Here is a 22766-nt window from a genome sequence, read left to right as displayed (position 1 = left end):
CTCTACTACAAAGTTACAATTTTTCTCTTTCATTATTATATTTTTTGAAATGAGTTACTAAGTTTAGCTCACACTCCTGGGAAGAAGAATTAAGTTTCAGCTAAAGTAAGGAATATCAAAGAATTTTGGACATTATGTTAAAACCACAGTAATTAATAATTAATTAATAAATATTTTGGGGGGAGATATTTTGAGGCCATAGTAAATATTGTTTCATTTTAACGTTTCACCACTAATTTTACCATTCATCAGTGGATCTTGCCCAAAACAATTATTGGTGCTCTAATGCTGACTTGCTATTTCTCTCATTTCTTCTACATTTAATAATTAGAATTATTTTGTAAGAAAGATCTGTCCCTCCTCCCCCACATTTATTTATTTATTTAGGCACTGATATCAGTATAGACTCATGGATATTTACTCTATTCTGAGGGTTATAATTTATTATTATTTATTTTGTGGCACCATTTGTTCCAACTTTGGCCCTTGAGAACTCTTTCTAGTATCCTTCTGACATGCCCACACCTTCACATTTATTGAGTATTTTCTTACTTTCTGGCACTATGAGATGCTCTAGGTTCAGTTTATGTTTTCCCTGTCCCAACCCCAGAATCAGCCATTTCTCCAAGAGGCTCTGGTTCCTTTACCTGTAGAATAGCATTTGGAAACTACAATTAGAGACCTAGGTGCACTTTTTCCTAGGAGTGTCAAAGTTCAGTATACTTGACTTACCCAAAGGGTAAGTTACAAATTCACAAAGTAACTCTTTCCCTATGTTTTCTTCTCCACTCAGTTAAATGTTTAAGGGACAAACCACATGTAATAACACTTTGAAAAATACTGTCCTTTTGGCACTATCAGAACATCTTCTACAGTGACTGTTCATCTTAAAAAAAAAAAAAAAAGTCCCTGGGATCTGCCTAGCAGCTCTAATGCAGGCGTTTTTAGCACCTATCTGTAAAGGCCATGCTGAAGGCACTGCACCGGCTGACAAGGTAACACTCCAGAAACTGCATTTCTTAAATGCTGCTAAAACCTCTTTCTAAACGGAAAATACCAGTCTCGAGATAGCAGCAATTGATCTGATAAAACCAGACTTCAGTATTTTTATAAAATACGAGCTCAAACAATTTCTCTTACCATTAAAACATTAGCGACACTTTTCTTAGGGTAAATCTCACCTCTCTCTCTCATATATACACATCATGTTCCCACCATCCCAAAAAAATGATCTAATGCAATCATCTTAAAAATTATCCTTAGAGTTTCTGGAAGGCAGGGAGACTCCTTTGAAATCCTCGGCATGATAGTGAATTACAGTGCTGGGTAAGCCAAACACAGGACCTTATAAATACCCACCAAAAGGAAAGTAGCAAAATAACATTGCCCTTTGAATGTCTTGTCCACTCTAAACACCAGCTGTAAAACTTCCTATCTGGCTTCTTTCTGTAACTTATTTCTTTACTTACTTATCCGTACCCCCTGCCCACCAACCCCCATCCCACTATTTCCTATTGCCTTTATGGAGCACAGCGCAATTATATCCTCTAGCCCAAGATTTGTAATTAAGTATTCTTTAAAAAATGCTTAAAAGTTTAAAATGTTTAATAACAATAATAAAAATGCTTAAATGTTTCAAAGTTACCCTCAAAAATACGGACTTTGCTTTATAGTCTCCAACTCTCAAAGAAGGCAGTTAACAATGGGTATCCATGACACCTGATGTGCTGGGCCAGCTTATTTTCTTATTTTAATGCCTACCTTTAAAACAACCTAGGTTATGTGAGTGTGCAGTCAGACTTATGTCCCAGTGTTCTATGACAACAGCTATATTTTAACAAATGACTAATAAGTTGGGTTGCCTTTGTCTTGTGGATACTGAGGCACCTCAGTCATAGATGCTCAATGCCACCTTACTGACCCGCTTTCTTTCTAGCTCAGACAACTGACTTATTGTTTAAAACCACAGGCCAGGAAAGCCATAAACTTGTTGCATATGTATTTAACCAATGGCAACAAAATGAACTGGATGCTAACTAATGAGATATCAAATCAAACAAAGAAAAAACAATCCTTAAGTTAGGCCAGTCAGCAGAATACACAAGGAAATAAAAAATATGCTAGTAAGGAAATCTAATGACAGACAATAAACCACACTCAAAACTGATAAATTGGGAGACTCCTTTAAATAAAAGGCTTTCCCATCAAAACAATGTCAATTCTCAATTCAAAGTAGCTGCACAATTACTGAGAGTACACATAGCACCAAATACAATAAAGAAAAGGTAAGCCCAGGCAATGATTTTCCAAGCATGATCTGAAATTTTTTGAAAATCTTCTAGAACTTGAGTCTTGTTTAAAATGTGAGTGCTGATGTCTGGATTAAGTTCTGAGCCAGAAAAAGGCAAAAAGTGGAAGCAATTGGGAGAACTTTATTATTAAAGTGAGCTTAGTGCTAAAAAGTGTCAACTGCCATATGAGAACAGTGGGTCATGTTATCACAATGCTGGCCGCTGGCCTGCCACCGACAACTTGAATCACCAGCTTTTAAGGTTGGCTGGTTCTGGCCCAAGGTAAGAGAAGCTGCCTCCAAACAAGTGGAAAACATATATTGGAGAGTGGAGAATATTTAGGGCAGCGGTCTCCAATCTTTTGGCTTCCCTGGGCCACACTGGAAGAATTGTCTTGGGCCACACATAAAATACACTAACAGCTGATGAGCTTTAAAAAAACAAAAATCACACAAAAGAATCTCATATTTTAAGGAAGTTTACAAATTTTTGTTGGGCTGCATTCAATGCCATCCTTGGGGGCATGAGCCTGTGGGCCATAGTTTGGACAAGCCTGACTTACGACATATGAAAACAGGGGGACGGATTGTCTGTAGCTATACCTGCAGTGAAAAGTTAAAGAACCCATAGCTTAAAACAACGGTCCCCAGCCTTTTTGGCACGAGGGACCAGTTTTGTGGAAGACAATTTTTCCAAGGACAGAGGGTGGGTGGTGGATTGGGGATGGTTTTGGGATGATTCAGCACATTACCTTTACTGTGTCCTTTATTTCTATTATTATTACAGTGTAATATATAATAAAATAATTGTACAATGCACCATAATGTAGAATCAGTGGGAGCCCTGAGCTTGTTTTCCTGCAACTAGACGGTCCCGTCTTGGGACGACGGGGGACACTGACAGATAATCAGGCATTAGATTCTCATAAGGAGCACACAACCTGAATCCCTCGTGTGCAGTTCACAACAGGGTTCACGCCCCTATGAGAATCTAATGCTGCCGCTGATCTGACAGGAGGCGGAGCTCATAGGTAGTAAGGCAGGCAATAGGGAATGGGTGTAAATAGAGATGAAGCCATGCTTGCTCGCTGCTCCCCGCCTCCCCATCCCCGCTCCCTGCTGGAGTTCCTAATAGGCCAAGGAACTGTACCCCTGGTCTAAAACAGATTTGGAAAATATCAAAGTCCAGAGGAAATCCCAGGTAAAAGATAAGGTTAATTTAAATGACAGCTTTCCTACAAAATTAAGCTACCATAATTTGATCATTGGCATTGTGATTTCCTTGGTTATAATACAATATTATAAAAATTAAAAAAATCTTAAATATTCAAAATTATAAATTTGTAGCTTATATGGGTAACTTTTATATTCAAGATACAGGTTCTCATCTTTGACACTCGAAACAGGCATGTTCCCATCCTTGACCCTCATTATAGGTAAGGGTTTCAACATTTAAACCAAAACAAAATTATTTGAGATCTCTCTCTTTTTTTTTTTTGAGACCGGGTCTCGCTCTGTTGCTCAGGCTGGAGTGCAATGGTGCGATCTTAGCTCACTGCAACCTCCACCTCGTGGGTTCCAGCAATTCTCCTGCCTCAGCCTCCCAAGTAGCTGGGATTACAGGCATGCACCATCACGCCCAGCTAATTTTTGTATTTTTAGTAGAGACGGGGTTTCATCATGTTGGCCAAACTGGTCTCGAACTCCTGACTTCAGTTGATCCACTTGCCTCAGCTTCCCAAAGTGCTGGGATTACAGGCGTGAGCCACCACGCCTGGCCTGAGATCTCTCTTTCAACTGCTTCTCAGAATCCAACTGAGTTATTTCTACCAATAAGGATGAGAGGATTTACCACTGTTTCTCATGTCTAAGGCATCTATTGAGGACTAAGACAAGCTTAAATAGAAGCAAGACACAATCGTCTTTTAGTTGGTGTTTTACTAGATGAGTACATACTGAAATACTTTCTTTTTTTTAAAAAAGGGAAAACAGTATTAACCATCTACCAAAGCTAAGTTAACAAAATGAAGACAACAAAGATTATCCAATATCAGAGTCTTAGTCCTTCAAGTGTTCATTTAGAAAATTGCACAACGTAAAAAAATTACATAATTTTCAAATTAGTAACTTACTGATTATAATGGTAGTCTTCACATTTGTGTTTTAAGTGTTTTAATGACATAAAAGCTTATATTTGAGTACAGATGGTCTTTTGTCATCAAGGCCACACATTACAAGTCTGAAGAAGCAAGTGATCTCTCTCTAAAATTTTTTGAAAGAAAACAACAACAAAAAATCAGTGCCCAAGAGTAAACTCAGCACTGGCTCAAAATACCATCTGCCTTTTTCTTGCTGTCTCTCACATCTCAACTATCCTAGACTCAAACAATATTTTAAACCAATTCAGACTTCACATTTAGAGGATGTGCAGTGTACTGGCGGAGTGAGACTCATACGTTCAAATTCTCATTCTGCCACTAATGAGCAGAATGACTCAGGTAAACTATTAGGTTGATGCAAAAGTAACTGCATTTTTTACTATTACTTTCAATGGCATAAACATACTTAGTCTCTATGTTCCTCATTTCTAAAATGGAAACAATAATGGTATATGTGTAAAAGGTTGTCATGAGAAGACTTCATCTATATAAAGCATATAGAACTCAGTAAGTGCCTTATTCAATAAGTGTTAGTTGGTATTAACTTATCATTAATGTTTTTACTAAATTTTATCTTCTACTTAGTCTAATGTTCGCTTATGCAATGATCTTTTTCCATCCTAATTCAGTCAGCGAATTAGTTATCCTTTCTTTTCTTGCCATTCATAAGTTCAAAAACTTGCCATGTGATTATCATAGAAGCCAACATCATCCAAGCTAAACAGGCTGCAATCAAATCTACAATGTCAGTAGTGTCAGTTTACTCACTAATAATCTTTGGGTATTCCTTTGCAGTACAAAGCATATGCAATTAGATAAAGCATCACAATGTTACTGGAGGAAAACGTAGTATAAATATTTACATATACATTTCATTTTTCAGGAAGAGAAATGGAGTCTCAAAGGCTAAATGATATCTGTATGTGATAGCAGCATTTTAATGCTTTTATTTTTCAACTAATAAGCAAGGTAACTTGCCCTATATGTTTTAAAGGAAATTCAAGGACAAATATATATAAATATAGCCTATGCTCTGAAGAAGAACAGTACTAATCAAACATAATGAATTAGTACTTTTTGCCCAGAGATCATGCTCATGCTCAGTAGCATAAAGTATACTGACTTCCATTAGAATTGCTGCTTTATAGGTAAAGGGAAAATCCACATATTTGAGCAAACTTGAATGTACAGCATTAATACATTCAAAACAATCTTAAGAAATTTCTAAGGTTACATCATACTAATGAAAATTATCCAGCAACAACATTCTCCTATAGCCTCCCTTCCCCATGTACCCACCCAAGACTAAGAAAAGATGTTCTGAAATGACGTTTTAAACAAGATGCTCCCATTAAAAACAAAACAAAAGCATCATTCTGCATTGTTACACACTTATTGATATTAAACCTTCCACAAACAAGGCTGTGAATAATCAACTTCAGCATCATTGTCTATACACTTATAAATGTTATTTTCCTGTTTAGCTTACCAGAATCACTGTTTATCAAAACACCAAGAGGATCTGCATTTGCCTGAGGTGGACCTTCTGGCTTCAAATTACACAAGTGACTGCCTGATCCAGGGACTGCTCTCTGTCTAGCACTGTCGTTTTTCCATTTGTGATTCTTGCCAGGACTTCTGATCTTTGCCATTTGTGAATGTCTGGACATCCCCTTCATCTTTCTGGAGTAAGAAAATTGCAATTTTTAACATAAAAGGCACTGACCTTCCAAGAAAATTTTGAAAAAGACTACTAGATACAAAAGAAACTTAGTTGTAAAAATGATCATTTGTAGCCTAGTACATTAAATAGACCAAAATAAAAGAAATTCCAGTGACTTCCAAAGACAGGGAAGCCTATGATAGAACTTTAGAAGGACAGCAACCCACAATATACCACACCTTATTGATTCTATGCTGCAAATTTCTACCCATATTGTTATCCTTCTGAAATTGGGCTGCATAGTATCATCATTAAAGGCCAATTTAACTGGCAGCATTCTTTCATTCTTCTATTGTACATGAAAGTGTTTTTTTTTTGAAACAGTCTCGCTCTATCGCCAGGCTGGACTGCAGTGGCATTATCTCGGCTGACTGCCACCTCCACCTCCCAGGTTCAAGCGATGTTCCTGCCTTAGCTTCCCAAGTAGCTGAGATTACAGGCATGTGCCACCACACCCAGCTAATTTTTGTATTTTTAGAAGAGACAAGGTTTCACCATGTTGGCCAGGATGGTCTCGATCTTCTGACCTCATGATCTGCCCACCTCTGCCTCACAAAGTGCTGGGGTTACAGATGTGAGCCACCGCCCCCAGCTGAAAGTGTTTCTTAGAGTTTATAAAGTATGTTCACTCTTGTCTACCCATTTTATTTTCTTTTGAGACGGAGTCTTGCTCTGTCGCCCAGGCTGGAGTGCAATGGCATGATCCTGGCTCACTGCAACTTCCACCTCCCAGTTTCAAGTGATTCTCCTGCCTCAGCCTCCCAAGTAGCTGGGATTACAGGCACCCACCATCAGCCTGGCTAATTTTTGTATTTTTGTAGAGACAAGGTTTCACTGTGTTGGCCAGGATGGTCTCAAACTCCTGACCTCAGGTGATCCACCCACCTCGGCCTCCCACAGTGCTGGGATTACAGGCATGAGTACACCAGCCTTATCTACTCATTTTTAAGGAGTTAAAGTTTCTGAAGCATTTACAAATATGCCTTGTTTGACCTTCATGAACCCTCTGAAATAGGTAAGACAGGTACTATTTTCTCTACTTTATAAGCCTATCACAACACATAAGCTATTGCAATTTCACAGCCAGCTCAAATCAAGTGCCCTCGCAACAGCCACAACTACTTTTAGAAAGAAAGCAAGTATTGGCTGGGTGCGGTGGTCCACACCTGTAATTTCAGCACTTTGGGAGGCCAAGGTGGGCGGATCACTTGAGCTCAGGAGTTCGACATTACCCTGGGCAACTTTGTCTCTACTAAAATAAAAAATAAGCTGGGCGTGGTAGCAGGCGCCTGCAGTCCCAGCTCCTCGGGAGGCTAAGGCACGAGAATTGCTTAAACTTGGGACGTGGAAGTCACAGTGAGCCGAGATTGTGCCACTGTACTCCAGCCTGAGCAAAGCAAGACTGTCTCCATAAAAAAAAGAAAAGAAAAAGAAAGCAAGTATTTATGTGAGCATCTTCTAACTTAAACTATGTGTGTGTGTGCAGGGGCGGGAAAGACAGTTAAAAAAAGGTGCCTTCATAGTAGACAGTAACACAAGGTATTCTGTGGTGGAACTGAGTTTTCACAAAGATAGGTTTTTGACAGTTTGTCATTTATTGGGCAAAATTCATTTTTCATTAATAATGGAGGATGCAGTAAACAGATTAATTAGAAATCTGCATCTAAATCTCAATTTTGTCACTTACAGGCTGTGTCTGTGGCACAAATATTTGTATGCCTAAGCCTGTTTATTCCTTTAAACAGAATGGGAATCATAGGGACATAGAATTAAGATAATACAGTACTTCACAGTTAGAGCAAGATAACACATTAAGCCTAATGGGAGTTTACTATCATAACATTTTTGAAATACTTTGTTAAACCAACATGTTTAATTTATGTATCTGCAAATCTGCAACCCAGAGATTTTTAATCCCTTTAGGGTCATAATAACCCTTGGAGAATCTCATTATAAAAATTAATATATAGGTATAGTTCAAATTTTGCAGAACGCCATGGACCAATCTCCAGTGTCCATCCACAGATGTCAGGTTAAGAACCTAACAGTGTCAGTACAAAGAAAACAGGTCTAGTTTCTGCCTCTGGCTCACTGGCCCCATAAGGATAATGAAGAGATGCCACTTTCCTTGAGCTCCCATTCACAGATGCCTTCCCTGTATCTTTTCTCTTATAGCATCTGACCACAGCTAGCTTGAATGATCATCAAGGTATTCACTAATAAGTAATGAGTTAAAAAGATCCTTCACTAATGACATCTATAAGACTTAACTGAGAAAGTAGTGTATCTGTTATTTGCACTCTATTTCACCTTCGAGGTAGTAGTTGTTATACCACTTGACAATCATTTGAAAGGAAAAGTTTATTTAATCAACCATCTAAAAATAGTTATAAAAGGTATAATGTAAATAAAAATGTAGATGTACATAAAATGGAGAGATTAAGGAATTAAAAAAAAGATTCCATCCAAAAGAAGGCAAGAAAGGAACAAAGAACAAATTAAAAACCCAACTAACTATATTTGGAATTACATTAAATGTAAATGAACTAAGCACTAGTTAAAAGGCAAAGATTTTCAGTTTGGATCACTAAGAAGACAAAATTATATAATATATAGGAGATACACTTTAAATATAGAGACACAAAAAGTTTAAAAGGAATAGGTTGTTGAAAACACGATCCTTTCTCCACTGCATTATACTGCCAGATTTATCGTAAGTTAGGTGATTGTTTCTCAGTGGATCTGTTTGTGGGCTCTATTCTGCTCTATTTATCTATTTATCCTTGGATGACATGACACTATCTTCACTACTCTAGCTTTCTTAGTTGCTGTTCTAGATCCTTTGTATTTTCATATGCAATCATGTGCCACATAATGACATTTTGATCAACAATGGACCACATATATGACAGCAGTCCTGTAAGATTATAGCAGAGCTAAATAATTCCCAGTAATGTCATAACATCATAAAGTAAAAAATCACTTTTACAAAACAATTTAGTGTAGCCTACGTGTACAATGTTTGTAATGTCTTAGTGTATAGTAACGTCCTGGGCCTTCACATTCACTCACCACTCACTCACTGATTCACCCAGGGCAACTTCCAGTCCTGCAAGTTCTATTCATGGTAAGTGTCCCATTCAGGTATATCATTTTTTACCTTTAATGGTGTATTTTTACTGAAACTCTTCTATATTTAGATACACAAATACTTAGCATTGTGTTACAACTGGATACAGTAACACATGGTATGGGGATGTAGCCTAAGAGCAATAGGCTTTACTGCACAGCCTAGGTATGTAGCAGGCTGTATTATCTTAGTTTGTGTAAGTATACTCTATGATGTTCATAACGACAAAATTGCCTAACCCGTTTCTCAGAATGTATCCCTGTCATTAAGTGACACACTGTAATTTTAAAGCTTATCAATCTCCCCCATCCCTCCTCCACCTAAATAAATAAATAAAAATAAAAATAAAAACTTGCTGGAATTTTGACTATAATCAATTGGATTTGGGGGAGAATTAAGATAATTATATTGTTTTCCAGTCCATGTATATTATATATTGCTCCACTATGCAGGCCTTGAATTTTTCTGAGCAATGTTTTGTAGTTTTGAGTGTAGAGTCTTGCAAATCTTTTGTTAGGTTTATTCCTAGGCATTTGATACTATTCTAAATGGTATCTTTTAAATTTTCACTTTTTAATTGTTTGTTGCTACTTTATAGAAATAGAGTTGATTTTTAAAATATTGATTTTACATGTATTTGGCAACCTTGCTAAATTCGTTTATAAAAGTGGTAACACTGGACATCTTTATCTTGCTTCTAATCTTAGGGGAGGTGGGGGAGTGATCACTACTGCACCATTAAGTATAATATAGCTATAGAGTATTGATAGATATCCTTTATTAGATTAAAGAAATTATTTTCTACTACTAGTTTGCTGCTATGTCTTTTTTTATGAACAGGTAGTACATTTTATCAAACTGTTTTCCCTACTCATTAAGTTAATAGCATTTTCCTCCTTCACTGTGTTAGTGTGATAAATAAACATGTTCCTGGAATAAGTCCCATTTAGTCATGATGTTTATCCTTTTTACATACTGCCAGATTTAATTTGCTAACATTTTGTATAGGATTTTTGTCTCTCTGCTCAAGAGTTGTGTTTGTTTCAAAATTTTCACTTTACATATTTTAAAGCTATATTACTAGAACATACAGATTTAGAATTGGTATGTCTTCTTGTTGTTGCACTGACTCTTTTAACATTATAAAATATTCCTATTTATCCCTAAAACACATCTTGCTTTAACATCTATTTGGTCTGATATTAATATTGTTGTACCAGGTTACTTTTGGTTGGGGTCTGCATGGTATAACAATTAGTACTGGATCAACTGTAATTCATATGTGAAAAAATTTTAAAGGTCCTTAACCCCTACACTATGTACAATAATTAATTCTAGACGTATACCAGAATGGCAAAGCAATAAATCTTCTAAAAGAAAACATAAAGAAATAGCTTTATGATCTCCAAGTAAGCAAATATTTTTTAAGGCAGAATACACACAGCACTGACCACAAAAATAAAAGATTAATAAATCAGACTTCATGAAAACTGCAACTTTTATTTATAAAAGACACCATTAAGAACTTCTGTTTCTGGCCAAAATAAAGTAACGGGGACTGAATCTATCCTCCTACCTGAAATAACCAAAAAATTAGCCAAAATGAAGAAACAACAGTCTCTATGACATAGGACATCAAGCAATAAGAGCAGTGATCCCTGAAAGATGGAAAATAAATGAATAGTGAACCCCACAACTGCCCTTGCTTACAGCCTTAAGAGTTTCCAGACTGCAGAGAAGAGGAATCCAGATGGGACCTGGTAGAATCCCTGACTTGAGGAACTGGAGTTGAGACACCAGAGAGAGCAAGACATCTAGAGTTTGCAGGATGTACCTGAGAGGAAAAAACTACAGAGAGAGAGAGAACTCTAGAGATTTGCAGACGATTTACCCTCTGGACTATTTAGCAGAAGACTGATCGGCATGTATTTGTCAGGAAACTACCCAAAGTTGGGAAAAAAAACATCCAAAAAGATCAGAGTTATCAGCACCTTATCTTCACTCGGAGTCATAACTAGGTCCTGTTTATACCTCATATTTCATAGGGCATGGGGTAAGATACCCAGTAAGATCTTACATCAGTAGTGAGTAGTTAGGTTCAGACTAAACACTGCTCTGGTTTTGTCTACCAAATCTTAAAAGCAAGACCCTGAAGGATCAAACTGTTTCTAAGTAACTCAGTTGTGTTCCCAGAAAAAAGTTCAACAACATTTATAGAAACACAAAAATATACAGCACCTAATGTGGTTTGGTTGTGTTCCCACCCAAATCTCATCTTGAACTGTAACTCCCACAGTCCCACATGTCATAGGAGGAACCCGGTGGGAGGTGATTGAAATACGGGGGTGGGTCTTTCCTGTGCTGTTCTTGTGAGAGTGAGTGAATGAGTCTCATGAGGTCTGATGGTTTTAAAAAGGGGAGTTTCCCTGCACAAGCTCTCCTCACTCTGTCTGCTGCCATTCCCAGAAAATGTGACTTGCCCCTCCTTGCCTTCCTCCACAATTGTGAGGCTTCCCCAGCCACGTGGAACTGTAAGTCCAGTTAAACCTCTTTCTTTTGTAAATTGCCCAGTCTCGGGTATTCTTTATCAGCAGGGTGAAAATGGACTAATACAGCACCCAATAATGTAAAATTTCCAGTGTCAAGTGTCCAATAAAAAATTACCAGGCATGGGGCCAGGAGTAGTAGCTCACACCTGTAATCCCAGCACTTTGGGTGGCAAAGGTGGGCAGATCACGAGGTCAAGGGATTGAGACCATCCTGGCCAACATGGTGAAACCCTGTCTCCGCTAAAAATACAAAAATTAGCTGGGCGTGGTGGCGCATGCCTGTAGTTCCAGCTACTCGGGAGGTTGAGACAGGAGAATGGCTTGAACCCAGAAGTCAGAGGTTGCAGTGAGCCAAGATCACGCCACTGCACTCCAGCCTAGGGACAGAGCGGGACTCCATCTCAAAAAAAGAAAAAAAATTACCACGCATGCAACAAAGCAGGAAAATATAACACAAAATAAAGAGAAATATCAATTAAAAGGTGATCCAGAACCAACACAAATATTAAAATTAGCAGGGAGAGATTAAAAGTTACTATAACTGTATTCTTTATGTTTAAAAAGTTAAGTAGAGAAATAAAAGAACCAAACCAACCTTTCTTTTTTTTAATGAGACAGAGACTCATTCTGTCAATCAGGCTGGAGGGCAGTGGCACAATCACAGACCACGGTAGCCTTGAACTCCTGGGCTCAAGTGACCTCCTGCCTCAGCCTCTCGAGAAGCTGGGACTACAGGTGTGTACCACCATGCTCAGCTAACTTTTAAATTTTTTTGCATAGAGAAAGTCTTGCTATGTTGCCCAGGCTGGTCTTGAACTCCTGGGCTCAAGCACTCCTCCCACGTTGGCCCCGCAAAGCACTAGGATTACAGGCATGAGCTACCATGCCCAGCCCAAATCAAACGTCTAAGAATAAAAACTACAATGTCTGAGATAAAAAATGCAAAATTACATTGAGACAAAATATACATATACATGAGACTAATGAAAGATTAGACACTGCATAAGAAAGATTAATGAACATGAAGGCATAGCAATAGAAATGATCTAAAATGACACACAGAGGAAAAAAAGTTTTAAAAAATGAAAAGAGCATCAGTAAGCGATAGGACAACTTTAAACAGCCTATTATACATGTAACTGGAGTCTGAAAGGGAGAGGAAGGTAGAGAAAAAACATCTGCAGAAATAATGGCCAACATTTTTTCCAAATCTGATAAAAATTATAATCCATAAAGAAACCTATACCAAGACACATCCTAAATTGCTCAAACTGGTGATAAAGAGAAAAATCTTAAAAGAAGCCAGAGATAAAACACACTTATATAGATAAAAAAGATAATAATGACAACAGATTTCTCATTGAAAACAATGATAATGAGAAGACAATGGAATAACATCTTTAGAGTACTATACATTTGAAAAACTGTTAACTGATTACATATCCTGCAGAAGTATCTTTCAAAAAGGCAAAATACTTTTTCAGACACACAAAGCTGAAAGAAGTAATTCCCAGCAAATTCTCACTACAAGAAATATTAAAGGAAGTCCTTCAGACAGAGGAAAAATGACATCAGATGGAAAGATGGATCTACACAAAAGAAGGAAGAGCCCTAAAAATAGTAACTACATAGCTATCCTAACTATCACTGACCAATCCCCGGCTTTAACGGAGCCTTGTCAAGATCAGCAGATATGCCTGACTCCTAGCTGATCCCAAATATCTGAGCAATGAACAGTTATTGTTGTATAAAAAAAGGAAAAAGGATATCCATTAAGACATTAAAAAGACAAGCCACATATTGTGAGATGTATCTGCAATACATATACTCCAAAGTAAGATTTGTATCTGAGTAAATGACTTTTACAAATCAGAAAAGCAACTCCAATTAAAAACTGGTCAAAGGCTTGAACTGGTACTGCACAAGAGAATATTCAAATAGTAAATAAGCATATGAAAAGGGATTAAAACCATAAGACAGGAGGAAAATGTTATGACAAGAGGAAAAGGTGTAACTTACCAAGCACTGACCAGGACACAGAGCAACAAGATGCATTTAGTAGAAGTGTTAAACTGGTTCGACCACTTTGGAAAACTAGCCATATCTATTAAAGCTAAACATATGGATACCCTATGACCTAGCATATTTATATGACCAATGAAAATGAGCCCTATGTAAACAAGACAGGTAAAAGAATGTTCACAGTAGCTTTATTTGTATTAGCCCATATAACCCAAATGTCCATTAACAGTACAATACATATATATTCTCACAATTAAGTTCTATACAGCAATAAAAACAAAACATTTTACAACTATACACAACATGGATAAATCTCACAAAATAATTTTGGGCCATAGAACTCACACACCTAAGAATACATACGATATAATTCCATTTATCTACAGTTCCCAGAACAGGTAATATAATCTATGATGACAGAAATCAGAAAAGGGGTTACCTTTGTGGTGAAGCACTGAACAGCAGAGGGCTTAAGAGAGCTTCATGAGGTGAAGAAGTTATGTACATTCACCTGTGTGGAGGTTATATGGATGTATGGGATGGGAGTGGTGTATGTGTGTATGTGTATAAAAATTCCTCAAGCGCATTTAAGATTTCTATATTTTTCATATATTATAATGTACTTCAATAAAAAATGAAATGGAAAAAATTCTTAAAACTTCTATGAAAGTGAGGGAGTTGCGGGGGGAAGATAGCTCATACACTGCTGGCGGGAGAGTAAACTGGTCTAGCTCCATAACAGATATTCGGTAGTATATGTGAATATTACAGATACACATAACTCTTTGACTCAGCAAATCAATTTCTAGTAATCTATCTTCAGAAATACCCATACGTAAAATATTGTTATGTATAAGGGCAATATGAAAACATTTTTTATTAGCAAAAGGTTGGTAAGAACTTAAACGTCCATCAACAAGAAGCTAAAGTTTAAAAAAAACGACACTGTGGGACATCCTTAAGCTTCCTACACATCCTGTTTTTGTTTTTGTTTTGTTTTGTTTTGTTTTTAAAAGAGACAGGGTCTTGATCTGTCATTCAGGCTGGAGTACAGCAGCACCCATCTCCAAACTCTGGGCTCAAACGATCCTCCTGCCTCAGCCTCCCAACTAGCTGGAACTACAGGCACATGCCACTATGCCCGGTTAAATTTTTCTGTTTTTATTTTTGTAGAGACAAGGTCTTGCTATGTTACCTAGGCTGGTCTTGAACTCCTGGGATCAAGTGATCCTCCCTCCTTAGCCTTCCAAAGTTCTGGGACTGCAGGTGTGAGCCACTGTGCCCAGCCACATCCTTAAATAATGAGGTTTGTTACACATTAATGTGGGACAATCTCTAAGTATATTGCATGGCTAACAAAGCAAATATAGTATCAAAAAAAGGAGGGGAAAGACTGTATCTATCATCTACCTGCTGTACAGACATCAGGTGTCTCTGGAAGGATAAAATGGATCACCTCTGGGAGGAAACTAATTAGCTGGGAGACAAAGATTGAAAGGTCTTATTAATTATCTATCCTTTGAAAACCATATGAATATAGGATAATCCTTATTTCAAGATATAACTATTTGTGCTATCAGGTTGGTGTTAAAAAAAAGATAAATTGATCTTTTTTAAGTAAATAAGTTATAAAAGCAAAGATTTCAGAATTGAGTACATAAGGATTTTAAGATTTTGATTTGTGCTCCTTTTTAATATTCGTAAGCATGAGGAACTCACCCATACTGTGTTGTTGTCAATACTGCTCCTCTCTTTTCCTTTTCAAGTTTTAACTTCTTCTTTCTTTCAATATTGGCCAGAGTTGGATAGTTTCTAGAAAATAATAAAAGTTAATTATAATATGGCTTTTACAGTACAACTTTAAAACAGCAATCAAGCAATTGCTGAATTTAGCAATTTTGTTTAACAACTAACACAGCAAATTATAAACCTTTAACTGCTTCTACAATTTTTTAAGAGGGAAAAAAGTACTTAGAACAATGTTCCTCAAAGTGTGGACCAGCTGCTGATCCACAAACTTTGTTAGCAGTCTGCAACTAGATAAGAAGGGTACACTGGAATTTAAATCAAATATATCATACAATGTGCTCAAACTGATCTAATTCATTTATATGGCATGTACCTATAAATACTACTTTAAAAAAATTTTAAGTCTATTCAATTTATTCTAGTCACTACCTTTTATTTCTTTCTTATTTATTTATTTATTTATTTTTTTGAGTCGGAATCACGCTCTGTCACCCAGGTTGGAGTGCAATGGCACAATCTCAGCTCACTGCAACCTCAGCCTCCCGGGTTCAAGCAATTCTCCTGCCTCAGCCTCCCAAGAAGCTGGGATTACAGTCACCTGCCATCACGCCCAGCTAATTTTTGTATTTTTTTGTAAAGACAGGGTCTCACCACGTTGGCCAGGCTGGTCTTGAACTCCTGACCTCAGGTGATCCACCCACCTCAGCCTCCCCAAATGCTGGGATTACAGGCATGAGCCACCATGCCTGGCCAAGTCTATTCAATTTCTTATGCAAATACATGCTAGGTATATCGAAGTTATCAAGATAAGGAGGAGACAGTTCTCAAAAAATATACAGGCCAGGCACGGTGGCTCACGCCTGTTAATCCCAGCATTTTGGGAGGCTGAGGTGGGTGGATCATTTGAGGTCAGGAGTTTGAGATCAGCTTGACCTACATAGTGAAACACCATCTCTACTAAAATACAAAAATTAGCCAGGTGTGGTGACGGGAGCCTGTAACCCCAGCTACTCGCGAGGCTGAGGCAGGAGAATCGCTTGAACCCAGGAAGTGGAGGTTGCAGTGAGCAGAGATCGCGCCACTGCACTCCAGCCTGGGTGACAGAGCAAGACTCCCTCCCAATAAATAAATAAATAAATAAATAAAATAAAAAATATACAGTCTACCAGGAGGATAAGAAAAACACACAAATAGCGATAACATAAGACAAAAGTATCCCAAAGGGTATAAAGATTTGTTTGGGGGATGGTGTGGAACGGAAAGACTTTATCTAATTGGAAAAATCCATAAAGAAAAGAAATGAAAGAAATTGGTCTTTAATGGTAACAGAAATGAGAGTGTGCTAAACAGGCCAAACAATGCAAACCAAGACTTCAGAAAGTGAAAGAGGCTGGGCATGGTGGCTCATGCCTGTAATCCCAGTACTTTGGGAGGCTGAGGTGGGTGGGTCACTTGAGGTCAAGAGTTCGAGACCAGCCTCGCCAACATGGTGAAACCCACATCCCTACTAAAAATACAAAAAATTAGCTGGGCATGGTGGCAGATGCCTATAATCCCAGCTACTCAGGAGGCTGAGATAAGAGAATTGCTTGAACCCGGGAGGCGGAGTTGCAGTGAGCTGAGATCACGCTACTGCACTCCAGCCTGGGTGACACAGCAAGATTCTGTCTCAAAAAAAAAAAAAAAAAGGGAAAGAGATATCTGGAGAATGACGAGTAATTAATACAGTAGGAAACACAGTTATAGGCCATCAGACTGGAAAGGAAGACTCAGGCCAAAATATGCCTTGAATACCAAACTAGAAAGTTTATATTTAATTCAGCAGGTGATGGAGAGCCACAGAAAGTTATGAACAGGGAGAGATAAGTACAAGGCAGTGATTAAGATGAAATCTGACAGAAGTGTGCAAGATTAATTGCTTTCTTTGTTTCTCTACACAGCTGTGTGGAGATGCAGACACCAAACTTTCAGGGTGAGGGCAACAGATTCCAGGAGTATCAAAAACACAGAAGGAGGGGAACAGCTCTCTACTACTCAATCTGGCTGCTGATCAGAGTAAGTTTTGAGAAACATCAACAAACGTTCTCTGCCACTGCTTCTAGGACACTTCTTTACCTTCTTCCTATTTTTAATAATTTCATTACTGACTTGAATAGCACAGACAATATATAAAGCCTATGGGTGGGGCAACTGAAAGACGGGAATGGAAATGACATTGGGTAAGTAGTTTAGTAATCATTAAAAAATGCAATGAATTTCAATGAGGACAGTGTGAAGCAATATATATCCAGTCAAGAAAAACAGACTCAATAAAAAAAGATGATGAATGTACAAACTATAAATAAACATAAAAGGAAACGATCAAGGTCATAGGAGATAAAAATCTGACAGTCAGCAATATATGACTACATTTTTAGAAAGCAAACATAATCTAAGGTTACATGAAGTAGACTCTGGCACTTGTATGAGTGTGAAGTCTTCCTCCAGGATACTCAAAAGCAGTCAGATACTCTCAGGGTACTGTTTCCAGTTCTGTACTTCCAAACTAAAGGAACACTGAGAAAAAAAAAAAAAAAAGGACTTGGAAGGGATTCAGAGGAGACTCAAAGATGATTAACAGGATGAAAAATAAAACCTCCAAAGAAAGATGAAAGGAACTATTTGCAGCCTTTAAAAGAAGATGAGAAGTGACAATAAAAATAGTTTTACAGAGAGGATGGTCCAGTTGTTCTGAAACTGAAGAGAATATGCAGAAGTAGAAATGAGAAAACCAGTGATGACTTTCACAGGCCTCACAGTAGTGAGACATGTAACTCACAGCTACTCAACACCCTCCACAACTTTCAAATTTACTTCTTATTACTTAAGTTTCTTCAACATTTTTGCAGAGTATTGCAGACTCTTACCATGCTGGGCTATATGATACATGATAAAATTTGGCACTACAGTGTACCATGTACCAGAGAGTAGATGCTAGGTAACTGCTTTTCAATGGTAAAGAATTCAAACGTGTTATAGCAAGTGGATTTTAGGTAAGATATAAGAAAGAATTCCCTAAATGAAACATCAAAGATGTGATGTGTAGAAACTCCTTTGATGGAAGCCTTCTAAAACAGCGAATTTTCTCTTTCTGGCAGACTGCAGTATCATGTTCCTAAAGGCAAAGAAACTTATCTTCCTAAAGTTAAGTATCATGTTCCTAAAGGTAAGGAAACTTGTATTCCTAAAATTAAGTATCATGTTCCTAAAGGTAAGGAAACTTGTATTCCTAAAATTAAGTATCATGTTCCTAAAAGTAAGATTAGAGTTTTAAAAAGTTGTAAGATTTTATTTTTCTTGGTGCTGAAATCATTTTCCCTAAAGCCAAATCATACAGCATTGGTACTGCATAGGTCAGGAATTAAGAAAGAATCCCTTTTTTTGGTGGCTTTTTTGGGGAGGTAGGGGAAAGCAGGTTATTAGTAGAAAGCCTTAAAAGTTACCAAATTAAATACACTCTTCCAAAATTTATTACATGCTTATTTACACAGAATACAGATATTTAAAACTAGGGGAAAAAAGGTTGCTAGAAAGCAAATTACCCCAAAAAAGAAAAATCAGAAACACAAGACCTAGTTACACACACAAACAACAGTAGGAAGCCATATTCCACCAATATGAAGCTGAGATAAATGAATAAGGAAAAAAAAGGAGCTCTGATGGAGTTCAGGTTCCTAAAGTACAAGAAATAACAAATCCAAAGACTATTGAAAAAAACATAAATTATGTCTTACATTGCAGTTACACACATGTAAAGCTTAGTTCAGTATCTCCTGTTAGAGAATGGATGATATGAAGTTATAAAGACCACGACAAGGGAAATTTTCACAGTTGGTTTCTCTATATTTTTATCTACTAAAATCATTTTCTCCCTATACTTCTATCTTTCCCCAGTTCACTAAGAGGAAATGGCCCTGAAACTATGCTTTTTTCCTTCCTCTCTTCTCTCTCTTTCATTTTTTACCTCTTCTTCACCTTCCCCATTGCCTATACCTTATGCCTCCAGTGACAATCTTTAAGCACTACAGAGCCAACACATGGGCAAACCGTGCTAACCATTATCTTAGCACAGATCATTCTGGTCACATTATTATCTCCAATTTTTTCCTATGCTCAAATCACAACCCATTTATTGGCTTTTCCCCTCTGCCTGTTCTATAAATTATAGTTACTCTTCCCACTCTCATTGAACCACAACCGCTCCCACACAAGCTACACTACTGTACTTTTATTTCTTTCTGAACATCAAAAAGATGTAGCATTCTTTAGGAGCAGATCTCCTGTGCTGGAATTCTGCATGAACCAGGGAAACAAAAGGATTTCCTCAGACACAGTAAGCGCTGAAATAAATTGTAAAACTAACTCCACCTAGTGGACTCCCAGTCTGCTGTGAAAAATGTTCCACTGTTTCTATAATAAAAGCAAGGTTTTGGAAACAAATCTCTACCACTCATTTTCCCTAAAGCCAAATCATACAGCACTGGTACCGCATAGGTCAGGAATTAAGAAAGAATCACTTTTTTTGGTGGCTTTTTTGGGGAGGTAGGGGAAAGCAGGTTATTAGTGGAAAGCCTTAAAAGTTACCAAATTAAATACACTAGATACCTCTGAGTCTGACCTGAAAAATACAGAGATGAAGAAATAAAGACAAAGATGTACTTTTGTTAAAGATAAAGAAGCCACATGCCAAGCAAACCTTCAGAGTTTTCTTTAGGCTTTAAAATTCTTACTCTGTGAACTCTTTCACAAGCTTTTCCTAACACAGCAATTACATAAAGACCTTATTTTTCCTGCATGCCAAAGAATATAGTGGCTTCATCAGAAAGAATGTAGCTCTCACAGAAAGACTAAATTCAGGAAATAGGACTATTCTGCCATACCAATGTGGAACTTACTCTTTTTAGGAGTTCAAGTAATATTTTTTAAAAATTGAGAATGACAGGAATGTAGAAAGTAAGTACATTTTCGTAATAGGTGTTTTTTGTTTGTTTGTTTTTTTAAATTATACCTTAAGTTCTAGGGTACATGTATGTGCACAACGTGCAGGTTTGTTACATATGTATACTTGTGCCATGTTGGTATGCTGCACCCATTAACTCGTCATTTATAATTCCCAATGCCATCCCTCCCCCTTGCCCCCGTTTGTTGTTTTTTTATTGAGACAGTCTCACTCTGTTGCCCAGGCTGGAGTACAGTGGCGCGATCTTGGCTCACTGCAACCTCCACCCCCCAGGTTCAAGCAATTCTCCTACCTCAGCCTCCCAAGTATCTGGGATTATAGGCACATGCCACGATGCCCGGCTAATTTTTGTATTTTTAGTAGAGATAGGGTTTCACCATGTTGGCCAGGCTGGTCTCGAACTCCTGACCTCAAGTGACCTGCCCGCCTCGGCCTCCCAAAGTGCTGGGATTACAGGTGTGAGTCACCGTGCCCGGCCCATAATAAGTCTTTTAAAAATTGCTAGTGGGGATAGTATTTGTGTATTTTTGAGAAATCTATCAAACATACCAAAAGAAGAGCAGTATTTCTCATATCTTCCAATAAAATATACATATAGAAAAAACATATATAACATAAACTTCAGAATATGTTAAAGAGCAATAACCTGAGAAACAAAATATGGAAGAACCTCAGATGAACTCAGCCAGTGCCCAAAGAATTTTCTGAGCACTTACTAACAAAGCAACATCACAGGTACAAATAAACTTCATCCAAAACTGTCATCTTCACCCCATTTCCTCATTCTCTTTAAATACCTCTAAATTTCACAAACCTATAACCTCACTTATTGCCAACAGATTTTGCCCATTCCTCTTCCAAGGCACTTGTGCCTGCTATCATAGCATACCTCTGGAAACCAGAGCTAGACTCTATCCCCTCTGCCCCCACACGTCCTACGTAAAAAGAATCACCAGCAAGCCTATCAAACACTTTCTCAAGCCAATCCTTTATTCAGAAGGATAGAGCTGCTTCCAAAACTCACAGTTTTGAAATTCCACTGTGCCACTAAGAACTAAAGCAAACACTGCTAATAGCCTATTCTCCCCCATTCCTTAACAATTTTGTTTTGGGGCATCCCATCAACTCCACTCCCACTGAAGGGGATCAAGCAACCCACTTCTAGCCAATGAGATCTATGTTAAGTATCTCCTGGTTGGAACTAAAAACAAAGCTACTGTTTTCCCAATGAAAAGGGGGGAAATAAGGCTACATATACCTTTTGCCTTTTTCTCTTCTTTCTGCCTATTCTGTGGCTTAATATTTGCATATGCAAGAACATTCTGGTGACAGGCAAGAGGAGAGCCACCTACTCCAGTACAAGAGACCGCCTACGTCTATGGTACTGTCATGCAGCAACAGCAGCCTGATTTTTTTTTTTTTAACCTTAGGAAAACGACACCTCTTTGCACTAAGTCATGGTAGTAAGGTTGCCATTTCATTTCCTAGAGCATGACTAGCTGACACAAGCACCACTGCACCCTACCATCTCCTTTTATCTGATACTTCCCATGCTCAAATAGGCATATCTTGATTTAAAACTATCCTCCTAAACAATTCGGCAGTTCCTCATAAAGTTAAACATATGCTTACCATATGACTAACCAATCCCACTCCTGGATATTTATCCAAGCCAAATAAAACCCTATATTCAAAACAAAAACCTACACACGAATGTTTATGAAGACTTTACATAATGGCTAACTACTGGAAACAACACCCAACTGGGAATGGATAAACAAACTGTGATGCATCCACACAATGGAAAAGAGTAATACTCAGCAATAAAAAACAAACAACTGCTACAAGGAACAACATGGATAACTCTCAAATGCAGACTAAAAATAAGTGAGTTAGACTATAAAGGCCACATACTATATGATTCCATTTATGTGATGTTTCTGCAGAAGTATGAATATAAGAACAAAAAATAAATCAGTGGTTGCCAGTGGGTGCAGGGGAGGCTGCCATCAGGGCATAAGGCAATTTTTTCCAGGTGAAGAAAAACTGTTCTATATCATGATTCTGGTGGTATTTACATGACAGTATATATTTGTCAGAACTATCCACTAAAAAGGGTGAATTTCACTATATGTATAATATACA

At 37.7% G+C, this 22766-nt stretch overlaps 1 protein-coding gene across 1 annotated transcript in view; it reads right to left on the bottom strand.

Moving 5' to 3' along the window:
* The window catches only part of NUFIP1 (nuclear fragile X mental retardation protein interacting protein 1), a 53633-nt gene that overhangs the window by 13823 nt on the left and 17044 nt on the right, over window positions 1–22766 (bottom strand). The window contains exons 6-7 of the mRNA XM_011940115.1: window positions 15593–15685; window positions 5939–6132 (exon numbers count right to left, since the gene is read on the bottom strand). Of these exons, the coding sequence (XP_011795505.1) occupies window positions 5939–6132; window positions 15593–15685 (287 nt within the window). The remainder of the gene's footprint in view (window positions 1–5938; window positions 6133–15592; window positions 15686–22766) is intronic.

Source organism: Colobus angolensis, unplaced genomic scaffold (assembly GCF_000951035.1).
Source record: "Colobus angolensis palliatus isolate OR3802 unplaced genomic scaffold, Cang.pa_1.0 Scaffold101, whole genome shotgun sequence".
Lineage (NCBI taxonomy): Eukaryota > Metazoa > Chordata > Mammalia > Primates > Cercopithecidae > Colobus > Colobus angolensis.
This window is presented reverse-complemented; position numbering and strand designations above follow the sequence as displayed.